We start from the raw sequence: 22246 nt of genomic DNA, 5'->3' as shown, positions 1-22246 counted from the left end.
AGTTAAACAATCATCTGCTTCCGTATTTTTGTCAGAAATTTCTCTGTCTAAATTTTTTGTTGCTTGTAACTTTAACTCCAGCATTTTCAACGTGTCATCGTACTCTTTACTGTCACCTATACCTTTACATGTGTCAGGGATATAATCAAGTTCACATGTTCTATGCTTAAGTACCATACAATCATGACATCCTAGTTCTGTGTGCCTAGGACAGAAAAACTTGACAATTTCGATGTCATGAAATGGGCATTTATCATCTAATATAGATGTATTTGTAGCGTCGGATCGTTCGTGTAATTTATGATGTTTTGACGCCTTTGTTTTCCTATGAGAAGAAAAGCACGAGCTGCATAAATATTCCTGGCAATCTTCACAATATCCTCGTGCTTTTACACTTTGACCATCAGTTTTACACGGATCACAAAAATGATTTTTATCACTATCAAACCAACCTGTGATTGGTGCCACTGCTTTTCTTCCAGAAACCGCCATACTGACGAACTTTACATGTGACAATAATTCGTGTAATAACTTGATTCTTGTTTCGATTTTATAACCTTGTATGTTGTCCTGCTTTATTGTCCTGCTTTATGAGCATAATATACATTAAAGTTATCCGTTAAAACATATAACTTAAAACACTTCTCATATTTTTCTTCAAATTGTTAGTTAAATAAAGTGTTCACTCGCAATTTTCAGAAAATAAAGTTCAACAAATTAACTTCCTCTTGTGATATAGTACATACGGGTATTTCGTATTAACTAGAGCATGAACTATCGTAAGACGTGTTATAGATAAAATGTTGAAGGTATTTGCTTTATCAGCACATATATATTAATAAGATTTGATATTGAAATATTAAATACAATGATGTTTAACTTATACAAATTAAATTTGTAGATTAAATCTTCTATTAAAGCACATTTATACATGTACATATTGTGAAACAAACGAGAAATTAAGAAATATAAGATTCAGTATTTACAATGGTTGTTAAACTTACACAAAGGACTTGTTCTGCTTTATTTTCAAACAGATATCCAAATACAATGTACATGTATTTACATGAAATTGCTAAATTTGAGAAGTTAGACAGTTAAATACAGTTGCAAATAAGTGGCATGTTCACCTGTGATCCAGTTACTAAATGAAGGGGAGATTACTCCAGAAAAAGATTGTTTAACACAGTTATGTATATTGACAACCTTTATATTTTGTTTTAATTAGAAAAAAATGTAAAGTGTCATCTCACTGTATCTTATGTATCTTACATAAGAAAGAATATTTTAATTGTTTATAGCAGAAACAAATTTGGTTTTGTAGAACCTAAAATGTATCCAAGTTAAATGACTTGACGTGATGAAATTTACTGAATACGGTATCACGTTCTCTCTATAATCTATAATAATATACTTAGCAAATAGTTTTGAATGATTATGTACATTTATGACATTATCAAAATGTTGTCAATAGTTAACAAATAAAACATGGGCTTGAGGGCAATATGCAAGTTTACGGACTGGTTGGTCAGACTGAGGAAGGTATATGGCCCGAAGCGCAGCTGAGGGCCATATTCCTTCCGAGGTCTGACCAACCAGTCCGTAAATTTGCATTTTGCCCTCAAGCCCATGTTTTATTTGTTATATTATACCGAATTTAAATCCTTTCATCCATTTGTTTTGTGCTGTCATTTTACTATTATTTGCTTTCAATTAATAATTTTACTTGTTCAGTGTGTGAAATATCTCAAACCCTAGTAGGATTTTGTTTTATTATTTTCAAGCGATGCAGCAAAAAGTCATTCTCTTCTTTTAACATTCCATTTTTGTTAATCAAATTAAATATTTAATGTTACTAGGAAAAAAACCCGGACTTTAAGAATTTCACAAGCTGTATAAATAAAATTTAAAATTAAATTTAAGACAAATCATGACTTTTGATCAACATGTAATACATTTATGTCTCTGATAAAAAAAGGCGAATCGCCTGGTATCGTCTGTTTGTGTCGTCGTGTAATTCGCACGTCTTGAAAGTTACGTTTAAACGGTCTTCATAAGAATTATGGACCGCCCCCGGTCTGTATGCGGTTTATGGACCGGATGACGTCATATTAAATATAGAAGAGCATATGCAAATGAGGTATAATATTAATCAATGTTTTGTTTGCATTTACCTTAAACTTATATTTATGCAATGAAGTCAGTCAGCAAGAGTTATGAATGACTATGAAACATAACTATAAGTTCCAAAGCCATTTTATTTTTATTCATAAGCGCCGAAAACAAGACGCCAAGGTCAAGGTAAATGCTCACACGTATATTGGCCGTCATCATGTTTAACGTATAATACAATAAATGCAAATTATTCCATACGGTAATAGAGTACAGTTAGTTTAAATTGCGATAGTTGCCTACATTTGTTCAGTTCTTATACCACTGTCGGGTACATATATATCCTTGAGCAAGAAATTTTACACTCATTGCTCAGTACTGGTTTATTCCAGGAAAGGATTCGAAAGTGTGTCTATAAGCTTATAGCTTCCTACACAGTCGAACTAAAATAAATTCTGTATAAACCAAACTTCCTCTGTGTAAAGATTCACCAACTTGGTTTAAACCACTAGCACGTCAGTTTTAGTTGAGGCGGTATTATTTTCATTAAACCTGTCGTGCCAGACAAATACTGACCAACTAACACAAACCTATACTTAAATATATACACATTAGTTTTTATGCATATTCTGTTTTCAAATACATGAAGCAACCTTCACTCTCAAGCGGGCAGTTTCAAATAAAACAATGTGCAGTATATAGTTTTGAAAGCCTTTGAACAATAAAGTAAATGACATGATTGTTTTTGCTTTGAAAATACAATTAACCATTGCTTACCAAGGTTTAATCAAATCATTATATTATTAACAAGTTATCATAATTTATTATACATGTTATATGAGCCGTGCCATAACAAAACCAACTTAACGGGTTTGCGACCATCATGGATCCAGACCAGCCTGCGCATCCGCGCAGTCTGGTCAGGATCCATACTGTTCGCTATCAGTTTCTCTACTTGTTATTGGATTTGTAAGCGAACAGCATGGATCCTGATCAGACTGCGCGGATGCGCAGGCTGGTCTGGATCTATGATGGTCGCAAACCCATTATGTTGGTTTTGTCGTGACGCGGCTCAAATATCAAACAATATACTAATTAGAGATGTATGATATTTCATTCCCACTTTACTCTCTAGTTATACCAACTTCTGTCCGTTATGTGCGTGAAGTATGTTTATATATTATATTTTCGGGAAATGAAAATGTGTTTACCAGGAAGTAAACTGAAAAGCTAGTCAACACGTTTTGTTGATGAAAAATTACCCCACCCCCACCATAGATAAAAATAGATTAAATTGAATTAAGATAAATAAATAAGTTAATAAATAACAATGAAAACTAATGAAAATAAATATTATACAAAATGAATGAATGAATGAATGAATGAATGAATGAATGAATGAATGAACGAACGAACGAACGAACGAACGAACGAACGAATGAATTAATGAATAAAATAAACAATGAAGAGATAGACAAATTAAAGCGAAAGAAGGATACACTGGCGGAATTACGAAAACCCCCAAATATAGTATCACCAGTTTTAGAAATTATGACTATGATACGTATTTCCTTTGAAATGTCCTCTATGTAAAATATAAACATGTAAGTTTCAAGGACTAAAATGTAGTATTTGAGTACACAGGGAAATTGCACGTACCAATAACAACTATAGTCATAAAAACTCATTCGTCGAAATAAATAACACCTCCTACACACTGTTTCACTTTCAATTTCTACTTGATTTTGTAATGACTCGGACATATCACATCATCATTACCACACAATCGGAACTTCTCGGTTATTATCAATAATGAAAGGGCCAAAAAGATGCGATTGCATTACCATATTGAGAACTCAACTACAGTAAAAGTGTTTAATATTACAAGCATTTGAAAACGGAAGATCATAATATTTTTTCTGATTTAACCAGCTCAGAATAATTTTCATCCAACCACACCAAAATATTTGTCATTCATCAAAGTGGGCGAAAATGTTGTTATAACTTTTGGCCCAACCCCTTTTCTTATTTGCATTAATGTATTTATGTGAAATTGTGTATTATTGTGAAATTATATACAATGAAATATGTTTATACTAAAATCCATCAAAGTCACAATATTTCCAATTCAACCAAATAACAATATTCAAATAAACCAGAATATTTCTCATTCGAACAAACCAGGATATTTCTCATTCGACCAAAGCAGAACATTTTTATTCATCAGTCAAAATATTTCTTATTCGACCAAATCACAATATATTTAAACAAACCAGAATATTCCTCTTTCAGCCAAATAGAATAATTCTCATATTTCTCATTCAGCCAAATAGAATAGTTCTCATATTTCTCATTCAACTATATTAGAATATTTTTCTTTCATACAAATCAGAATGATTTCTATGAGCCTACACAATTAGAACATTTCTCATTCATCCAGCCAAGTATATTTCTCATCCAACAAAATCAGAATATTTCTCATCCAACAAAATAGAATATTTCTCATCCAACAAAATCAGATTATTTCTTATCAGACAAAATCAGAATATTTCTCATCCAACAAAATCAGAATATTTCTCATTCATCAAAATCAGAATATTTCTAATTGAAACAAACATGGATGTTTCTTTTTTAAACAAATCACACTATTTCTCTTTTAAACGAACCAGACTATTTCTGATATTTCTTATTCAACCAAATGAAAAAAGAATATTTCTTATTCAACCAAATGAAAAAAGAATATTTCTTATTCAACCAAATCAGAATATTTTTCTTATCTAAACCAAATTAGAAAGTTTATAGAAATCAAGTATGTGTAGGAAAGAGAAAGCTAAACATTTGCTATATATTTGAATCAATCTTTCTAAGGCTTATTCATTTACTTACCCTTTGGTAACGACACAAATCAAAACATAGCTGTTACTTGTTTCATTTAATTTTTTCAAGAGTTTACTTTTTATAACTTCAATCTATGATAAGATTAACAGCAGATACTGCTGATATGTTTACATGTACATGTAATAGGTAAGCATATTCATTATATAGTTATTTATTTACCTTTCTATCAAAAACTTCCTGTTGTTATGAAGGAAAGATACGATTATTTTAATTTATACAACATTACATAATTCGAATAGTACTCGATTTTTGTCAGGATTGTTTGCTAGGTTAACAATGTATGGATTTTTCGAATGTTCCAACTGTAAATCTCGTTGGGAAAGTGCCAAGGTTTTTGAAAGGCCTGGAACAACAACGGTAATTGAATTTTTAGCTTTAGCCTCAATAAATTCTCATTATATATATTTTGAATACAAAATATAACTGTTATTGCTTGAAATACTAAATAATGTATTGCTTATTTGTAACAAAAGGCCATATTGTATCATGGGTTAACAACAAGAAAACGATAGATAAACGGAATTTGGCGTCTAATGTTCCAGTACTTGATGTGGTACATTTAGTATTTTGTGCGGCACATCCAGTATTTGGTGCGGCACGTGTGAAACGATTCAAGTATACATAATTTTCTATGGCAACAAAAAATAACTTTATTGTCCTCACATTTTCCTAATTTTGTTTTCTAGTACTGGGGACAAGAGTGCAAGAAATGTAATATCATGTGTCAGCCATATAGAGTGGAGGAGACAATGTGCTCTCGTTGTGGGGAAGTTGCTAAAACATGCAAGTGTGACAAGACCCGTCATACCGACCCAAATAAACCACATATGTCGGCACTTTGTGAGAAATGTCGCTCGGGCAATCCGTGTAAATAACTCTTTGAATGTAACCATGAAATCACGTGATAAGGGGCGGACAAAAATAATGGTTACCTCAGCCCCGCCCATTTTCAATTTACGCTGCAACTGTTTTTAATATATTGAGACTGCTGATTAAAAAATTGTTTTGTTTTGTTATGATGTATGCACTGGGATATTTTATATAATTCAAGCCGACGTTTTGATGTATTGAGTTATGATTCATATAACAGCACCTGACAGAGAAAGTGTGCTTGGTATGTGTGTATTGAGTGGAAGTTCAACGAATTATGATATTTTATCTTAATTATGTAAAGAGTTTATATGATGAATAAGAATTGTATCATAATAATTGTAAAACCAGTTTTATTTTACAGTGTCATCTATGTTAACTTTTGATATTCTGTCTGATTATGTAAATTGTCGGCTATGATTTAGGGTCATTTTTTGAAACATTTATCAAACTCGTTTCATAGCTTATTGATAACTTCACTAATAATAAACACTATTTGACAATTTTATCATGCTTTACTCGTTCAAAAATATTTTATCTAAAGTATTTACCTTTTGTAATGTATATATACATTTAAAACGAACGCGTACATTGTAAAAAAGTGTTTGATAAAAACAGCACAACTATATCACGTATCAGTTAGTATATTTTTTATTTAACAAAAACTTACTTCGAAATTTTCTGAAAATATCCCATGCAGATGCTCTTCGCGTATAAAGTATTGAAATAGTCAACTTTAATGGTGAAACCTATTGTATCCCTTGTGTTGTAAAATGACGGTGTAGAAATGGATGTAATGAAATTCCTTAGGTAAATTGACCTTCGAAGTCAACGTACATGTACAAGTATGATGTTGATATCAAAAATGTATTTATAATTTATCTTTTTACTTTATTATTTAATAAAAATATAGATAAAAGGGTTTTTCATCTATTCTAGTTAAGAAATATTAACTAAAAGCCATATATGATAAGAATAAATTTGAGCATTTGTATATTTTAAAAAAATCGTCGTTGGCAGGAAATTCGAGATTATATGCTCAGCTCAATATTGTTGTTGTTGCTGGTTTTCTATTCTATTCATTTAATATTTAACATTGTATGTTATATAAATATAATATGCATATCATTTTTTGTATAAAAACTAATGTCTTAAATTGTAAAACATTTTATTAAAAATTATGTACACTAACTAGTGAGTATTCAGTTATGTTTTAAGTATCTGATTAGTCTAAGTCTTCCAACTTGTGTCATGTGACGTATCATGTGACAGGATGTTTCCACTGTGATGTCATCATTTGAGAAAATCCAATATGGCGGCTCTTATACCAAAATTATTTTCACTATATGTTCTATATATAAATATTTAGCCTTGTGGCAATTTTACTACCTCTCCAAGCAAATCAAAGTCATCTGTGCTTATAGTATCATCCAAGATAAATAATTCCAGTTATTGCAAACTAGGGGTCATGTGGCATTTTCCCACAGCAATTCGTAATAGTTATAGTACATGAAACGAGTTAGTTACGAGGATATAACACTGGCTGGGGCGACATCAAGGGGTGTTTCTGCTAAAAAAATGTTAGTATCTGTTATTCAAAAGGGGAGTAAATAACTATTATATTTAAATATGATTTAAAGAAAGTTATCTCCCATTAACAAATAATCATTTATCTATTAAAAAGAATAACTAATAAGAAATCTATAATTTATTGCGACAATAATTATCTTTAACGCTCTATTATTGACAAGTCATTTACAAATATGCGTGTATGTGCGCGCGTGCATGTGTAGGGTGTAAATGAATGCCTTGAATTGATAAGATTTTCTAGTTTTTAAGTAAGAAAATATGTTCAGCTTTGTATATAGAATCGTAAGTCGTTGTAATGACATCTGTTGGATCAAAATAACTAAAATATGGGACTTCTTCCTTTTTGTCGGCTAAGATACTTCAATGTTATTATTTATCAAATTTGAAGAACGTGGCTTAATCAACAGTAAGGATTGCGTGATATTGAAATTAACATACAAGAAAAACGTCTATCAAAATGAATACACGTGCCATTAAAATAGATGTTTATTTTATATACATGTGCATATTATGTGAAATTATGTACATTTTTCTTTTTCCTTTCTTTTTAGACTTGGTAATATTTATTGCATTCCCCCACTCTGAGGGACGCTCCACTTCCGAATATAAAATATATCTTCCCACTAATATTGCTTTAATTATCATAGCCTCACATTTAACATTTCTTCATCTATTTCTGACAAAAATGTTAAAATTGTATAACTAGCGTTAGATCATCAACTATCACGTTATCCTTATAACCAACGTTATCATCACGTTATCTTCATCATCATCACCATCACCATCATCATCATCATCATCATCATCATCATCATCATCATTTCTTTCTTATTTCTGATAAACCACTTTACACACTTTCAATGTGTCATTGTCACAACCAATGTACATTTTATCACCGTTATAATCTATACATATACTTCTTGGTGATGCTATATCATTGAGAACATTAAATCCTGTCTTGAAATCTTCAGAAATTCTGTATACAGTATTGTTGTCACAGCTACAGACAAGAAGTGATCCATCCTCCAGACTGATTATCCCAGAAAGTGATTGGATATTCTTGTCTTTGTAAATACTTGCTACATTTCCATTGGTTGTGAGGCGTACAATGCTACTATTAACAACATAACTTACATATACATATTGAGAGTCTGCACTTACAGCAATACCAACTGGAACAGTCAAGTCAATGGTAGATGTTTTCAGTGGAATTTCTGTCTGCACTGTTCCATTAAGATCTAATACTAACACACTTTCTGGCTCCCAACAAACTCTTTCTGGCTCCCAACATACAGCTTTCCTTGGTTATATGTGACATTAAAACAGTTTCTATCAAGTTGGACAGTACGAACTAGAGATAGGTCATCATAAGTCTTGAAAATTTGAACTGCTTTCATTTTTTGCATCACAACAGCTACTTCATCTTGAGACATTAGACCAACGCCACGTGGGCCTCCCGGTTCCTGTCTTTCTTTTATCAAACGGTCATTGTTGATATCAAACAGTTTAAGTTTGTTGTTATATTCATCTGCAAGTAAAACTTTATCTGGTGGAATAAAAGAGCATCCTGCTATGGAGCATTTATTTACATCTGATAAAGTTTTTATTTTAATGCCCCTTAAATGCTGTAAGGAGCTTACAGAACGAGTCGTCTCCAATGTCCCAAATAATGTGTTCTTAAATAATGCAGTTTCTATCTCTTCGTTCCGTTTGAAAGTGCATGTTGTTTTAAGTTTCCGTAGTACTGTTAAAACTTTAGTGTTCTTTTCATCATCGGCTAGAGATTTAGCTTTCTTTACAGCTATGAATATTTCCCTTTCCTTCCCGAAAGTTTTGTTGTCTCTTAGACTGGCTTGAAGTTGTTTCATTTCTGAGGAAACTTTACTGCATTCTGCATGCGCTGTCTTTAATGTCCTTTTGTTTGATTCATTCATTTGTTTTGCATGTTCAACAGCTTTAGTTTTCATTTCTTTTATACGATTGATGATTAGGTACTCAAAGACGTCAATATCTTTAAGCGCTTGAGTTAAACAATCATCTGCTTCCGTTGTTTTGTCAGAAATTTCTCCGTCTAAATTTTTTGTTGCTTGTAACTTTAACTCCAGCATTTTCAACGTGTCATCGTACTCTTTACTGTCAGCTATTCCTTTACACGTGTCAGGGATATAATCAAGATCACATGTTCTATGCTTGAGAACCATACAATCATGACATCCAAGTTCTTCGTGTCTAGGACAGAAAAACTTGACAATTTCGGTGTCATGAAATGGGCATTTATCATCTAATACAGATGTATTTGTAGCGTCGGATCGTTCGTGTAATTTATGATGTTTTGACGCCTTTGTTTTCCTATGAGAAGAAAAGCACGAGCTGCATAAATATTCCTGGCAATCTTCACAATATCCTCGTGCTTTTACACTTTGACCATCAGTTTTACACGGATCACAAAAATGATTTTTATCACTATCAAACCAACCTGTGGTTGGTGCCACTGCTTTTCTTCCAGAAACCGCCATACTGACGAACTTTACATGTGAGAATAATTCGTGTTATAACTTGATTCTTGTTTCGATTTTATAACCTCGTATCTCCAAATCTATTTGTTGTCCTGCTTTATTGTCCTGCTTTATGAGCATTATATACATTAAAGTTATCCGTTAAAACATATAACTTAAAACACTTTTCATATTCTTCTTCAAATTGTTAGTTAAATAAAGTCTTCACCCGCAATTTTCAGAAAATAAAGTTCAACATATAGTACACACGGGAATTTCGTATTAACTAGAGCATGAACTATCGTAAGACGTGTTATGCATAAAATGTTGAATCAATAAGATTTGATATTGAAATATTAAATACAATGGTGTTTAACTTATACAAATAAAATTTGTAGATTAAATCTTCTAAAGCACATTTATACATATTGTGAAACAAACGAGAAAGATAATAAGATTCAGTATTGATATATTGATTTACAATGGTTGTTAAACTTACACAAAGGACTTGTTCTGCTTTATTTTAAAACAGATATCCAAATACAATGTACATGTATTTACATGAAATTGCTAAATTTGAGAAGTTAAACAGTTAAATACAGTTGCAAATAAGTGGCATGTTCACCTGTGATCCAGTTACTCAATGAAGGGGAGATTACTCCTGAAAAAGATTGTTTAACACAGTTATGTATATTGACAACCTTTATATTTGTTTTAATTAGAAAAAAAATTGTAAAGTGTCAGTACTGGTTTATTCCAGGAAAGGATTCGAAAGTGTGTCTTTAAGCTTATAACTTCCTACACAGTCGAACTAAAATAAATTCTGTATAAACCAAACTTCCTCTGTGTAAAGATTCACCAACTTGGTTTAAACCACTAGTCAGTTTTAGTTGAAGCTGTATTATTTTCATTAAATCTGTTGTGCCAGACAAATATTGACCAACTAACACAAACCTATACATTTGTACTTAAATATATACACATTAGTTTTTATGCGTATTCTGTTTTCAAATACATGTAGCAACCTTCACTCTCAAGCTGGCAGTTTCAAATAAAACAATAAAGTAAATAACATGATTGTTTTTGCTTTGAAAATACAATTAACCATTGCTTACCAAAGTTTAATCAAATCATCATATTATAAACAAGATATCATAATTTATTATATGAGCCGTGCCATGACAAAACTAACATAATGGGTTTGCGACCATCATGGATCCAGACCAGCCTGCGCATCCGCGCAGTCTGGTCAGGATCTATACTGTTCGCTATCAGTTTCTCTACTTGCTATAAGATTTGTAAGCGAACAGCATGGATCCTGATCAGACTGCGCGGATGCGCAGGCTGGTCTGGATTCATGATGGTTGCAAGCCCATTATGTTGGTTTTGTCGTGACGCGGCTCAAATATCAAACAATATACTAATTAGAGATTTATGATATTTCATTCCCTCTTTACTCTCTAGTTATACCAACTTCCGTCCGTTATGTACATGTAAGTATGTATATATATTGTATTTTCGGAAAATGAAAATGTGTTTACCAGGAAGTAAACTGAAAAGCTAGTCAACACGTTTTGTTGATGAAAAATTACCCCACCCCCACCATAGATAAAAATAGATTAAATTGAATTAAAATAAATAAATAAATAAATAACAATAAAAACTGAAAACTGAAAATAAATATTAAACAAAATAAATAAATAAATAAATAAATAAATAAATGAATGAATGAATGAATGAATGAATGAATGAATGAATGAATGAATGAATGAATGAATGAATGATGAATCAAACAGTGAAGAGATAGACAAATTAAAGCGAAAGAAGGATACACTACCGGAATTACGAAACCCCTAAATATAGTATCACCAGTTTTAGAAATTATGACTATGATACGTATTTCCTTTGAAATATCCTCTATGTAAAACATAAACATGTAAGTTTCAATGACTTCAATGTAGTATTTTAGTACACAGGAAAATTGAACGTATCAATATAACAACTTTAGTCATAAAAACTAATTCGTCGAAATAAACAACACCTCCTACACACTGTTTCACTTTCAATTTCTACTTGATTTCGTAATGACACGGACATTTCCGTAGACACTTAATTCACATTCACATCACATCATCATTACCGTACAATCGGAACGTCTCGGTTATTATCAATAATGTAAGGACCAAAAAGATGCGAATAACATTATTGAGAACTCAACTACAGTAAAAGTGTTTAATAAAAACGGAAGATCATAATATTTTTTTTCTGATTTAACCAGCTCAGAATAATTTTCATCCAACCACACCAAAATATTTCTCATTCATCAAAGTGGGCGAAAATGTTGTTATAACTTTTGGCCCAATCCCTTTTCTTATTTGCATTAAGGTATTTATGTGAAATTGTGTATTATTGTGAAATTTTATGTATGTATATAAATTATATACAATGAATTATGTTCATACTAAAATCCATCAAAGACACAATATTTCCAATTCAACCAAATAACAATATTCAAATAAACCAGAATATTTCTCATTCGACCATTTTTATTCATCAGTAAAAATATTTCTTATTCGACCAAATCACAATATATTTCGTTTATTCCTCTTTCACACAAATAGAAAAGTTCTCATATTTCCCATTCAGCCAAATAGAATAGTTCATTCAACTAAATTAGAATATTTTTCTTTCATACAAATCAGAATAATTTCTATGAGCTGATATGTTTACATGTAACAGGTTAGCGTACTATCACTATAAAGTTATTTATTTACCTTTCTATCAAAAAACTTCCTGTTGTTATGAAGGAAAGATACGAGTGTTTTAATTAATACAACGCTACATAATTCGAATAGTACTAGATTTTTGTCAGGATTGTTTGCTAGGTTAACAATGTATGGATTTTTCGAATGTTCCAACTGTAAGTCCCGATGGGAAAGTGCCAAGGTTTTTGAAAGACCTGGAGCAACAACGGTAATTGAATTTTTAGCTTTAGCCTCAATAAATTCTCATTATATATATTTTGAATACAAAATATATCTGTTATTGCTGGAAATACTAAATAATGTATTGCTTATTTGTAACAAAAGGCTATGTCATATTGTATCAAAGGTTAACAACAAGAAAACGATAGATAAACGGAATTTGGCGTCTATTGTTCCAGTACTTGGTGCGGCACATCCAGTATTTGGTGCGGTACATCCAATATTTGGTGCGGCACATCTAGTATTTGGTGCGGCACATCCAGTATTTGGTGCGGTACGTCCAGTACTTGGTGCGGCACATCCAGTATTTGGTGTGGCACATCTAGTATTTGGTGCGGCACATCCAATATTTGGTGCGGCACATCCAGTATTTGGTGCGGTACATCCAGTATTTGGTGCGGCACATCCAGTATTTGGTGCGGCACATCCAGTATTTGGTGCGGTACATCCAGTATTTGGTGTGGCACATCCAGTATTTGGTGCGGTACATCCAGTGCGGCATTTTGGTGGTGCGGCACATCCAGTATTTGGTGCGGCACAACCAGTATTTGGTGCGACATATCCAGTATTTGGTGCAGTACATCTAGTATTTGGTGCGGTACATCCAGTATTTGGTGGTCTAGTATTTTGGTGCGGCACGTCAGTATTTGGTGCGGCACGTCCAGTATTTGGTGCGGTACATCCAGTATTTGGTGCGGCACATATTTGGTGCGGTACATCCAGTATTTTGTGCGGCACATCCAATATTTGGTGCGGTACACATCCAGTATTTGGTGCGGTACATCCAATATTTGGTGCGGCACATCCAGTATTGGTGCGGCACATCCGGTATTTGGTGCGGCACATCCAGTATTTGGTGCGGTCACATCCAGTATTTGGTACGGCACATTGCATATTTTGGTGCTGCACATCAAGTATTTGGTGCGGCACATCCGGTATTTGGTGCGGCACATCCAGTATTTGGTGCGGCACATCCAGTTTTTGGTGCGGCACATTCAGTATTTGGTACGGTACGTCCAGTATTTGGTGCAGCACGTCCAGTATTTGGTGTGGCACATCCAGTATTTGGTGCGGAAATCCAGTATTTGGTGCGGTTCATCCAGTATTTGGTGCGGTACATCCAGTATTTGGGGTGCGGCACGTCCCCTATTTGGTGCGGCACGTCCGGTATTTGGTGCGGTACGTCCAGTATTTGGTGCGGTACATCCAGTATTTGGTGCGACACAGCCAGTATTTGGCGCGGTACGTCCAATATTTGGCGCGGTACGTCCAGTATTTGGTGCGGTACATCCAGTATTTGGTGGCGACACATCCAGTATTTGGCGCGGTACGTCCAATATTTGGCGCGGTACGTCCAGTTTTTGGTGCGGCAACATCCAGTATTTGGTGCGGTACGTCCAGTATTTGGTGCGGTACGTCCAGTATTTGGTGCGGTACATCCAGTATTTGGTACGGTACATCTAGTATTTGGTGCGGTACGTCCAGTATTTGGTACGGCACATGTGATATGATTCAAGAATACACAATTTTTTATGGCAACAAAAATATATTTATTGACCTCAAATGTTCCTAATTTTGTTTTCTAGTACTGGGGACAAGAGTGCAAGAAATGTAAGGTCATGTGCCAGCCATATAGAGTGGAGGAGACAATGTGCTCTCGTTGTGGGGAAGTTGCTAAAACATGCAAGTGTGACAAGACCCGTCATACCGACCCAAAGAAACCTCATATGTCGCCACTTTGTGAGAAATGTCGCTCGGGCAATCCATGTCAATAACTCTTCTTTGAATGTAACAATGAAATCACATGATAAAGGCGGGCTAAATATAGTGTTATAAAAATAACAGTTACCTAAGCCTCGCACGCTAAAACTATTCTGTCTGATTATGTTAATTGTCGGCTATGATCTAGTGTCATATTTTGAAACATATATCAAACTCGTTTCATAGCTTATTGATTACTTCACTAATAATAAACAATATTTGACAATTTTATCAGTTCGACATATTTTATCTATTTACCTTTTGTACTGTATATTTACATGTAAAACGAACGCATACACTGTCAAAAGAAGTACAATGTATTTGATATTTATATAAACATCATAACTATATCACGTATCAGTTAGGTTTCTAAAAACATATAGGATAAAATGTTAAATGACGGTGTAGAAAATTGATGTACTTTTATACTTAATTTAATTATATAATTTCAATGGCGGTCCAATCTTGCTATAAAAATGGGATGCACCGATTTATTGTTAGTCTTGAAAAGTAATTAAATGATAATGAAAGTGAAATGGTTTATCTAATAAGAAATGGGCATTGTAAGATCAGAATAAAATAGTATTAAAAAGTATTAGACTGTGTTTTTCCAATGTCACGAATAAATAAGATTTTAATGAAAGAAATAAAAGGATATTTAGGATAAAATAGGCTGCTGCATAGTGCTCAGTAATGATTTGAAAGATAAAAACTAACACGTGAGCGTTGTATTACTATTGCCAAAATATTACATCAAAGGTGGCCATCGAGCAGTATTCAATATAGAGATCTATAATAAAATGAAAATCCTAAGCGTAAACTAACGTAAATCTTCCCGAAAACTAATGAGTCTCAGGCCAATATTGCCAAACAATAACTAGAAAATATAATTCGTGTTTTGTTGTTGTTGTTTGTTTGTTTTCTCAAAGAAGGTAAAGATGAACTATTTTTTCCTCTATTTTTTTTCGAATTTTCAGGGGTGATGTCATAATTTCAATGTTCAATTGAAAGGTTTCATTTGATATAACAAGTAATTTCAAAGGTCTATCCACAAAATTAAGGTTCGGCTCCATAGCACAAAACCCACATCCTATGTATGAATCAAAATCGAAATGATTTCTTGACCAGTCGGGCGCTCACAAATATTACTCATTGTACACCATTTTGTTGTTGTTTTTGCTTTTTTTTTTTAATATTGCACAATTTATTTACCCCGAAAGTTTGTGACTCAAGTTATCATGCTTATTCATTTTAACTGAGCATATTATAAAAAAGTATGTCTAAACATAAAATTAAATTTTGCATATGCAGCAAAACCGATACTTAAGATCGATAAATTACAATTTACGGCAGACAAGTTTTATAACTATTATAAGTTTACGTATTCTTTGTATAAATGCTAACAATGAACAGATCATGGGTTCACTACCCTTTGCAAGACTGCTTTTGTTTATATATGGGATAGGCAGAAATAAGCACTATATTTTTCATCTATAAAGTTTAAACGTTTAGTTTTATGAGCGTTGATGTTGTAGATATAACTTCAACCAAGAATGTTTTCTTGTCTTCTTTGAAAAAACCCAAATAGCTAGAGTTTAGATATTAAGCATGAAACATCTTCTAGTAAGTGTCTACAAAGTTTGTTCAAATAAAAGCCCTGGCCCGGCCCCAGGGGTGTCATTGTTTTAACTATATGTGTATAGTAAAAACTTTAAAAAAAATCTTCTTTTAAAAAGCCCAATGAGCTAGAGCTTAGATGTTTAGCATGAAACATCTTCTTATGGGTGTCTACCAAGTTTGTGCAAATAAAAGCCCTTGGGTTAAATTGGCCCTGCAACGTTGGGGGGCAGGGGGGGGGGGGGGGGGCTATATACAGGTGAGCGACCTCAGGGTCATCATGGCCCTCTTGTTTAAATATCCTTTGCAAATCTTTATATGGTAAATATCCCAGATGATCTGAGTAAGAAAATCAAGTTCTATTTTTTAGACTTTTGACCTCAGTGAAGTTCCTTTAACTACATGCACTAGGCTTGCAAGGATGAAATTTACATATTTTCACATTATCCCTTTGTCTTTTGAACAATGCTTACGAGAGATCGCCCCTTTTCTTGATTGTTTAGTTTGTTCCATCTGATCATCTAAAGATACAATCTCCATGCAGTGATCTCCCCTTAATTCTTAATCTGCCAAGGGAGGTAATCACTTTGAGGAGTTTGCTAAAGGTAGTGTTCTGATTATAGATGCACAGCTTTACTAATACATAGGCAACGCTACAGCATCATAAATTCTTTAACCATATCCTTTAAAACAACCTCATTCTGCATAAATAGAAATATAACTTTTTATACAATGTTAGAATTCCCTGAGGCACAAATCTGTGTTTTATGGTAAAAAACCCGGAAAAAACCGGACCAACAACAACAAAACCTAATACTATCACGTGTGATTGGGAAATGTCCAATAACGTAATAACGTACATGTATGTTGTTGATATAAAAAATGTATTATCTTTTTACTTTATTATTTAATAAAAATATAGATAAAAAGGGTTTTTCATCTATTCCAGTTAAGAAATATTAAATAAAACCCATATATGATAAGAATGAATTTGAGCATTTATATATTTAAAAAGCTGCAGCTCTGAATGCGACGGACATGCAACCGGAGAGACATTAAGGCTTTTTTTTAGAAAAAAAAATAAAACACAAAATATATAACAGAGAAAATTTGTTCCATACAAGTTCGAGATTTGTAGAGCAATATATTTTATGTGTCCCATTCTGATATAATTCAGATTTTCTACTTTCAAGCAGAACAAGTCCAAATTTTTAAATACAGAATAAAACTTATGCCTAAAAACTCTGGTCAAACTTGTAAATCAGTGCCCTTATCGATTTATTCCAAGAAATGATATGTAAATAGAAAAAAAACTGTCAACAAAATATTTCTACAATAAAACCATGCAAATAAACTTCAATCATAATGCATAATGCATGTGAGAATGTTAATTAGAATTGCATCGTGTTATATCATAGTGGGCATGTAAGCAATAAAATATAAGTCATTTGTATTTTTATTTCTTGGATATGTCTCATTAAAAATATTTTTGGCAAATAATTGTTTATTTTTTAAAGATTTTCTTTTTGCATTTACGTCACTTAAGCACAACTGTTTTTAGTTGTCCCTTTCAATTTTACACTTAATTCCATTTTCAACTTGTTTGCTTCTTACAATTGTATAGAATTTCTTAAAGTATTGCATGTAAACAAAGTAAGTATATCCGCTGGTTTATTACATGTATAATGTGTACTCGTCCGAAAATCAGCACAAATGATGCAGAATCTATTTTTAGAATAGTGTTATCTTCTGGTCGCAGGCTATTATAATCTCATAGCAGGTTAACTCATATCGTGACCTAGAAAATTATGTAAACAAAACACAAGAATCGGAAGTAGAACTGATATTATAACTTCCTTCAATAAAGATTACCATGAAAGACTACATGGTGGTAAAGTGTTGAAAACTTTCTTGTTACATGCATTTTCAAAAATAGATATTTATAATACTAACCATTGTACTGTAGTCTAATTTATTAATAACTGCTGAATATTCAGCTAAGTCACGAAAAGAGTTCTTCTTTTATTAATGCGCGAGTTATTCTAAAGTCACGAAAAACTTTTGATCTTTTAATAAAAATGTTTTGTTTAATGTGGAAATATTTATTTCCTGCTCATAATTTCTAGGAATTATTGAGCTTACTCCTTAATTATAGCATAATTTGCTGTCCTACTTTTTCGACAGCGATAAATCGTTTCAGCAGTTATTTGCATAATTGCGCAATAATACTACGGGGCTACAGCGTTTTTATCAATCAAATACGTTTATATTTTAACTTGGATAACTTAATTTGAAATTGAAAACGCTAAATATGGAAGTTTTTAAGATATCCCGACGAAGTATTGGAGTTTCATAGGATCAAATTCATGTACTATTTCGTGGGCTGTTATTCGGTTGAGGACACATTGCGCGATTGTAGCCAACAAAATCCCATGTGTAGATGACATAGCTCTGAACGCGCCTGAGGGCGCGTCCGTCGCAAAATTCGTCGTTGGCAGGAAATTCGAGATTATATATGCTCAGCTCAATATTGTTGTTGTTGTTGTTTTTCTATTCTATTCATTTAACATTGTATGTGATATAAATATAATATGCATATCATTTTTTGTATAAATACTAATGTCTTAAATTGTAAAACATTTGATTAAAAATTATGTACACTAGTGAGTATTTAGTTATATTTTATGTATTTGATTAGTCTAAGTTTTCCAACTTGTGTCATGTGACGTATCATGTGACAGGGTGTTTCCACTGTGATGTCATCATTTGAGAAAATCCAATATGGCGGCTCTTATACCAAAATTATTTTCACTATATGTTCTATATATAAACATTTAGCCTTGTGGCAATTTTACTAACTCTCCAAGCAAATCAAAGTCATCTGTGCTTATAGTATCATCCAAGATAAATAATTCCAGTTATTGTAAACTAGGGGTCATGTGGCATTTTCCCACAGCAATTCGTAATAGTAATAGTACATGAACGATTTTAGTTCGAGGTAAAACCCTGGCTAGGGCAAAACAAGGGGTTTTTTTTGCAAAAAAAAATGTTGTATTGTTTTTTAAAAGGGGGGCCCGAAAAAAACTATTATTTTAAATAGATTTTAAAGAAATTTATCTCCCTTTAAAAACAAAAAAATCTTTTAAAATCAAAATTAAAAGAGAAAACTTAAAAAATCTAAAATTTATTGCGAAATAATTTCTTTAAAACGCTATATTTTTTGAAAAAGTCATTTCAAATTGCTGTATGTGCGCGCGGGGAGGTGTGGGGTTTAAAATGAAGGGCCTTAAATTTTGTTTAAGAGGGTTTTCTTTTTTTAATTTAAAAAACATATTTTTCAGTTTTGTATATAGAATGTAAGGGAAATCTGTTGGTTTAAAAATTTGATTTTAAAATATGGGACTTCTTCCTTTTTGTCGGCTAAGAAACTTCAATGTTAATATTATTCATCAAATTTGAAGAACGTGACTTAATCAACAGTAAAGATTGCGTGATATAGAAATTAACATACAAGAAAAACGTCTAGCAAAATGAATACACGTGCTATATATACATGTACATACTATGTGAAATTATGTACATTTTTCTTTTCCCTTTCTTTTTAGACTTGGTAATATTTATTGCATTCCCCCACTCTCCGAAAATAAGATATCTCTTCCCACTAATATTGCTTTAACTATCATAGCCTCATATTTAATATTTCTTCATCTATTCTGACAAAAATGTTAAAATTGTATAACTAGCGTTAGATCATCAACTATCACGTTATCATTATAATCAACGTTATCATCACGTTATCATCATCATCATCATCATCATCATCATCATCACCCATTTCTTTCTTTTTTCTGAAAAACCCAAACTTTAAAACACTTTTCCCACTTTTATTAAAAAACCCAATGTACTTTTTTTCAGCTATTTTATCTATACTTTATACTTTTGAGGGGAACTATACCCATTGGGGAATTTAAAAAATTCCTGTCAAAAATTTAAAAAAATTCTGTTACGTTTTCTTGCAAGCAACAGACAAAAAGTTGATCCATCCCCCAACTGTTTACCCCAAAAAGGTGATTGGTTTATTCTCGTTTTTCGTAAATACTTGTTACTTTCCCATTGGTTGTGAGGCTTTAAATTTACTATTAACAAAAAAATTTGTCATTTAAACATATACATTTTTTAGAGTCTGCCTTACGCAATCCAGCTAAAAAGTCATCGGGAATTAAAAAGCTGTTTCTAGGGGAAAATTTTCTGTCTCCCATGTTCCATTAAGATCTAATACTAACACACTGTGTGGATACCGACAAATAACATACAGCTTTCCTTGGTTATATGTGACATTATAACACTTTCTATCAAGTTGAACAGTACGAACTAGGGATAGGTCATCATAAGTCTTGAAAATTTGAACTGCTTTCATTCTTTTCATCGCAACAGCTACTTCATCTTGAGATATAAGACCAACGCCCAGTGGGCCTCCCGGTTCCTGTCTTTCTTTTATCAAACGGTCATTGTTGATATCATACAGTTTAAGTTTGTTGTTTTCTTCATCTGCAAGTAAAACTTTATCTGGTGGAATAAATGAGCACCCTGCTATGAAGCATTTATTCACATCTGATGAAGTTTTTATTTTAATGTCCCTTAAATGCTGTAAGGAGCTTACAGAACGAGTCGTCTCCAATGTCCCAAATAAAGTGTTCTTAAATAATGCAGTTTCTATCTCTTCGTTCCGTTTGAAGGTGCATGTTGTTTTAAGTTTCCGTAGTACTGTTAAAACTTCAGTGTTCTTTTCATCATCGGCTAGAGATTTAGCTTTCTTTACAGCTATGAATATTTCCCTTTCCTTCCCGGATGTTTTGTTGTCTCTTAGACTGGCTTGAAGTTGTTTCATTTCTGAGGAAACTTTACTGCATTCTTCATGCGCTGTCTTTAATGTCCTTTTGTTTGATTCATTCATTTGTTTTGCATTTTCAACAGCTTTAGTTTTCATTTCTTTTATACGATTGATGATTAGGTACTCAAAGTCGTCAATATCTTTAAGCGCTTGAGTTAAACAATCATCTGCTTCCGTAGTTTTGTCAGAAATTTCTCTGTCTAAATTTTTTGTTGCTTGTAACTTTAACTCCAGCATTTTCAACGTGTCATCGTACTCTTTACTGTCAGCTATTCCTTTACACGTGTCAGGGATATAATCAAGATCACATGTTCTATGCTTGAGAACCATACAATCATGACATCCAAGTTCTTCGTGTCTAGGACAGAAAAACTTGACAATTTCGGTGTCATGAAATGGGCATTTATCATCTAATATAGATGTATTTGTAGCGTCGGATCGTTCGTGTAATTTATGATGTTTTGACGCCTTTGTTTTCCTATGAGAAGAAAAGCACGAGCTGCATAAATATTCCTGGCAATCTTCACAATATCCTCGTGCTTTTACACTTTGACCATCAGTTTTACACGGATCACAAAAATGATTTTTATCACTATCAAACCAATCTGTGATTGGTGCCACTGCTTTTCTTCCAGAAACCGCCATACTGACGAACTTTACATGTGAGAATAATTCGTGTTATAACTTGATTCTTGTTTCGATTTTATAACCTTGTATCTCCAAATCTATATGTTGTCCTGCTTTATTGTCCTGCTTTATGAGCATAATATACATTAAAGTTATCCGTTAAAACATATAACTTAAAACACTTCTTATATTCTTCTTCAAATTGTTAGTTAAATAAAGTGTTCACTCGCAATTTTCAGAAAATAAAGTTCAACAAATTAACTCCCTCTTGTGATAAAGTACACACGGGAATTTCGTATTAACTAGAGCATGAACTATCGTAAGACGTGTTATAGATAAAATGTTGAAGGTATTTGCTTTAATCAGCACGTTTATATTTATAAGATTTGATATTGAAAAAT

General features: G+C 32.6%; 2 protein-coding genes and 1 long non-coding RNA gene across 3 annotated transcripts; 1 reads left to right on the top strand and 2 right to left on the bottom strand.

Moving 5' to 3' along the window:
- Positions 1 to 7938: 7938 nt before the first annotated feature.
- On the bottom strand, positions 7939 to 9986 carry LOC132743753 (uncharacterized). Its single transcript, XM_060732315.1, has 2 exons — positions 8875 to 9986; positions 7939 to 8770 (listed from the first exon to the last, which is right to left on the bottom strand). Exons 1-2 carry the CDS (start codon positions 9984 to 9986, stop codon positions 8299 to 8301), a joined length of 1584 nt encoding a protein of 527 aa, XP_060588298.1. The 3' UTR covers positions 7939 to 8298.
- Positions 9987 to 12109: 2123 nt separating this feature from the next.
- On the top strand, positions 12110 to 15305 carry LOC132743756 (uncharacterized). The gene is made up of 2 exons (XR_009627614.1): positions 12110 to 12938; positions 14536 to 15305. It is a non-coding gene; the product is annotated as an uncharacterized LOC132743756 (long non-coding RNA).
- Positions 15306 to 20546: 5241 nt separating this feature from the next.
- Positions 20547 to 21863, bottom strand: LOC132743761 (uncharacterized protein DDB_G0279899-like). Its single transcript, XM_060732322.1, has one exon. It carries the CDS (start codon positions 21861 to 21863, stop codon positions 20547 to 20549), a length of 1317 nt encoding a protein of 438 aa, XP_060588305.1.
- Positions 21864 to 22246: the final 383 nt, after the last annotated feature.

This window comes from Ruditapes philippinarum, unplaced genomic scaffold (assembly GCF_026571515.1).
Source record: "Ruditapes philippinarum isolate M1 unplaced genomic scaffold, ASM2657151v2 ctg2714_1_1_1_1, whole genome shotgun sequence".
In the NCBI taxonomy this organism is placed as follows: Eukaryota; Metazoa; Mollusca; class Bivalvia; order Venerida; family Veneridae; genus Ruditapes; species Ruditapes philippinarum.
Note: the sequence above shows the minus strand (reverse complement) of the source record. Positions and strands in the feature narration are given on the sequence as shown.

What these genes read in the sequence shown, in the direction of transcription:
- LOC132743753 (XM_060732315.1), bottom strand. Translation starts at nt 9,986, where the DNA reads ATGGCGGTTTCTGGAAGAAAAGCAGTGGCACCAACCACAGGTTGGTTT. An exon ending in GATGAAGTAGCTGTTGTGAT is followed by an intron (nt 8,771 to 8,874) that starts GCAAAAAATGAA and finishes CATATAACCAAG; the next exon opens with GAAAGCTGTATGTTGGGAGC.
- LOC132743761 (XM_060732322.1), bottom strand. Translation starts at nt 21,863, where the DNA reads ATGGCGGTTTCTGGAAGAAAAGCAGTGGCACCAATCACAGATTGGTTT.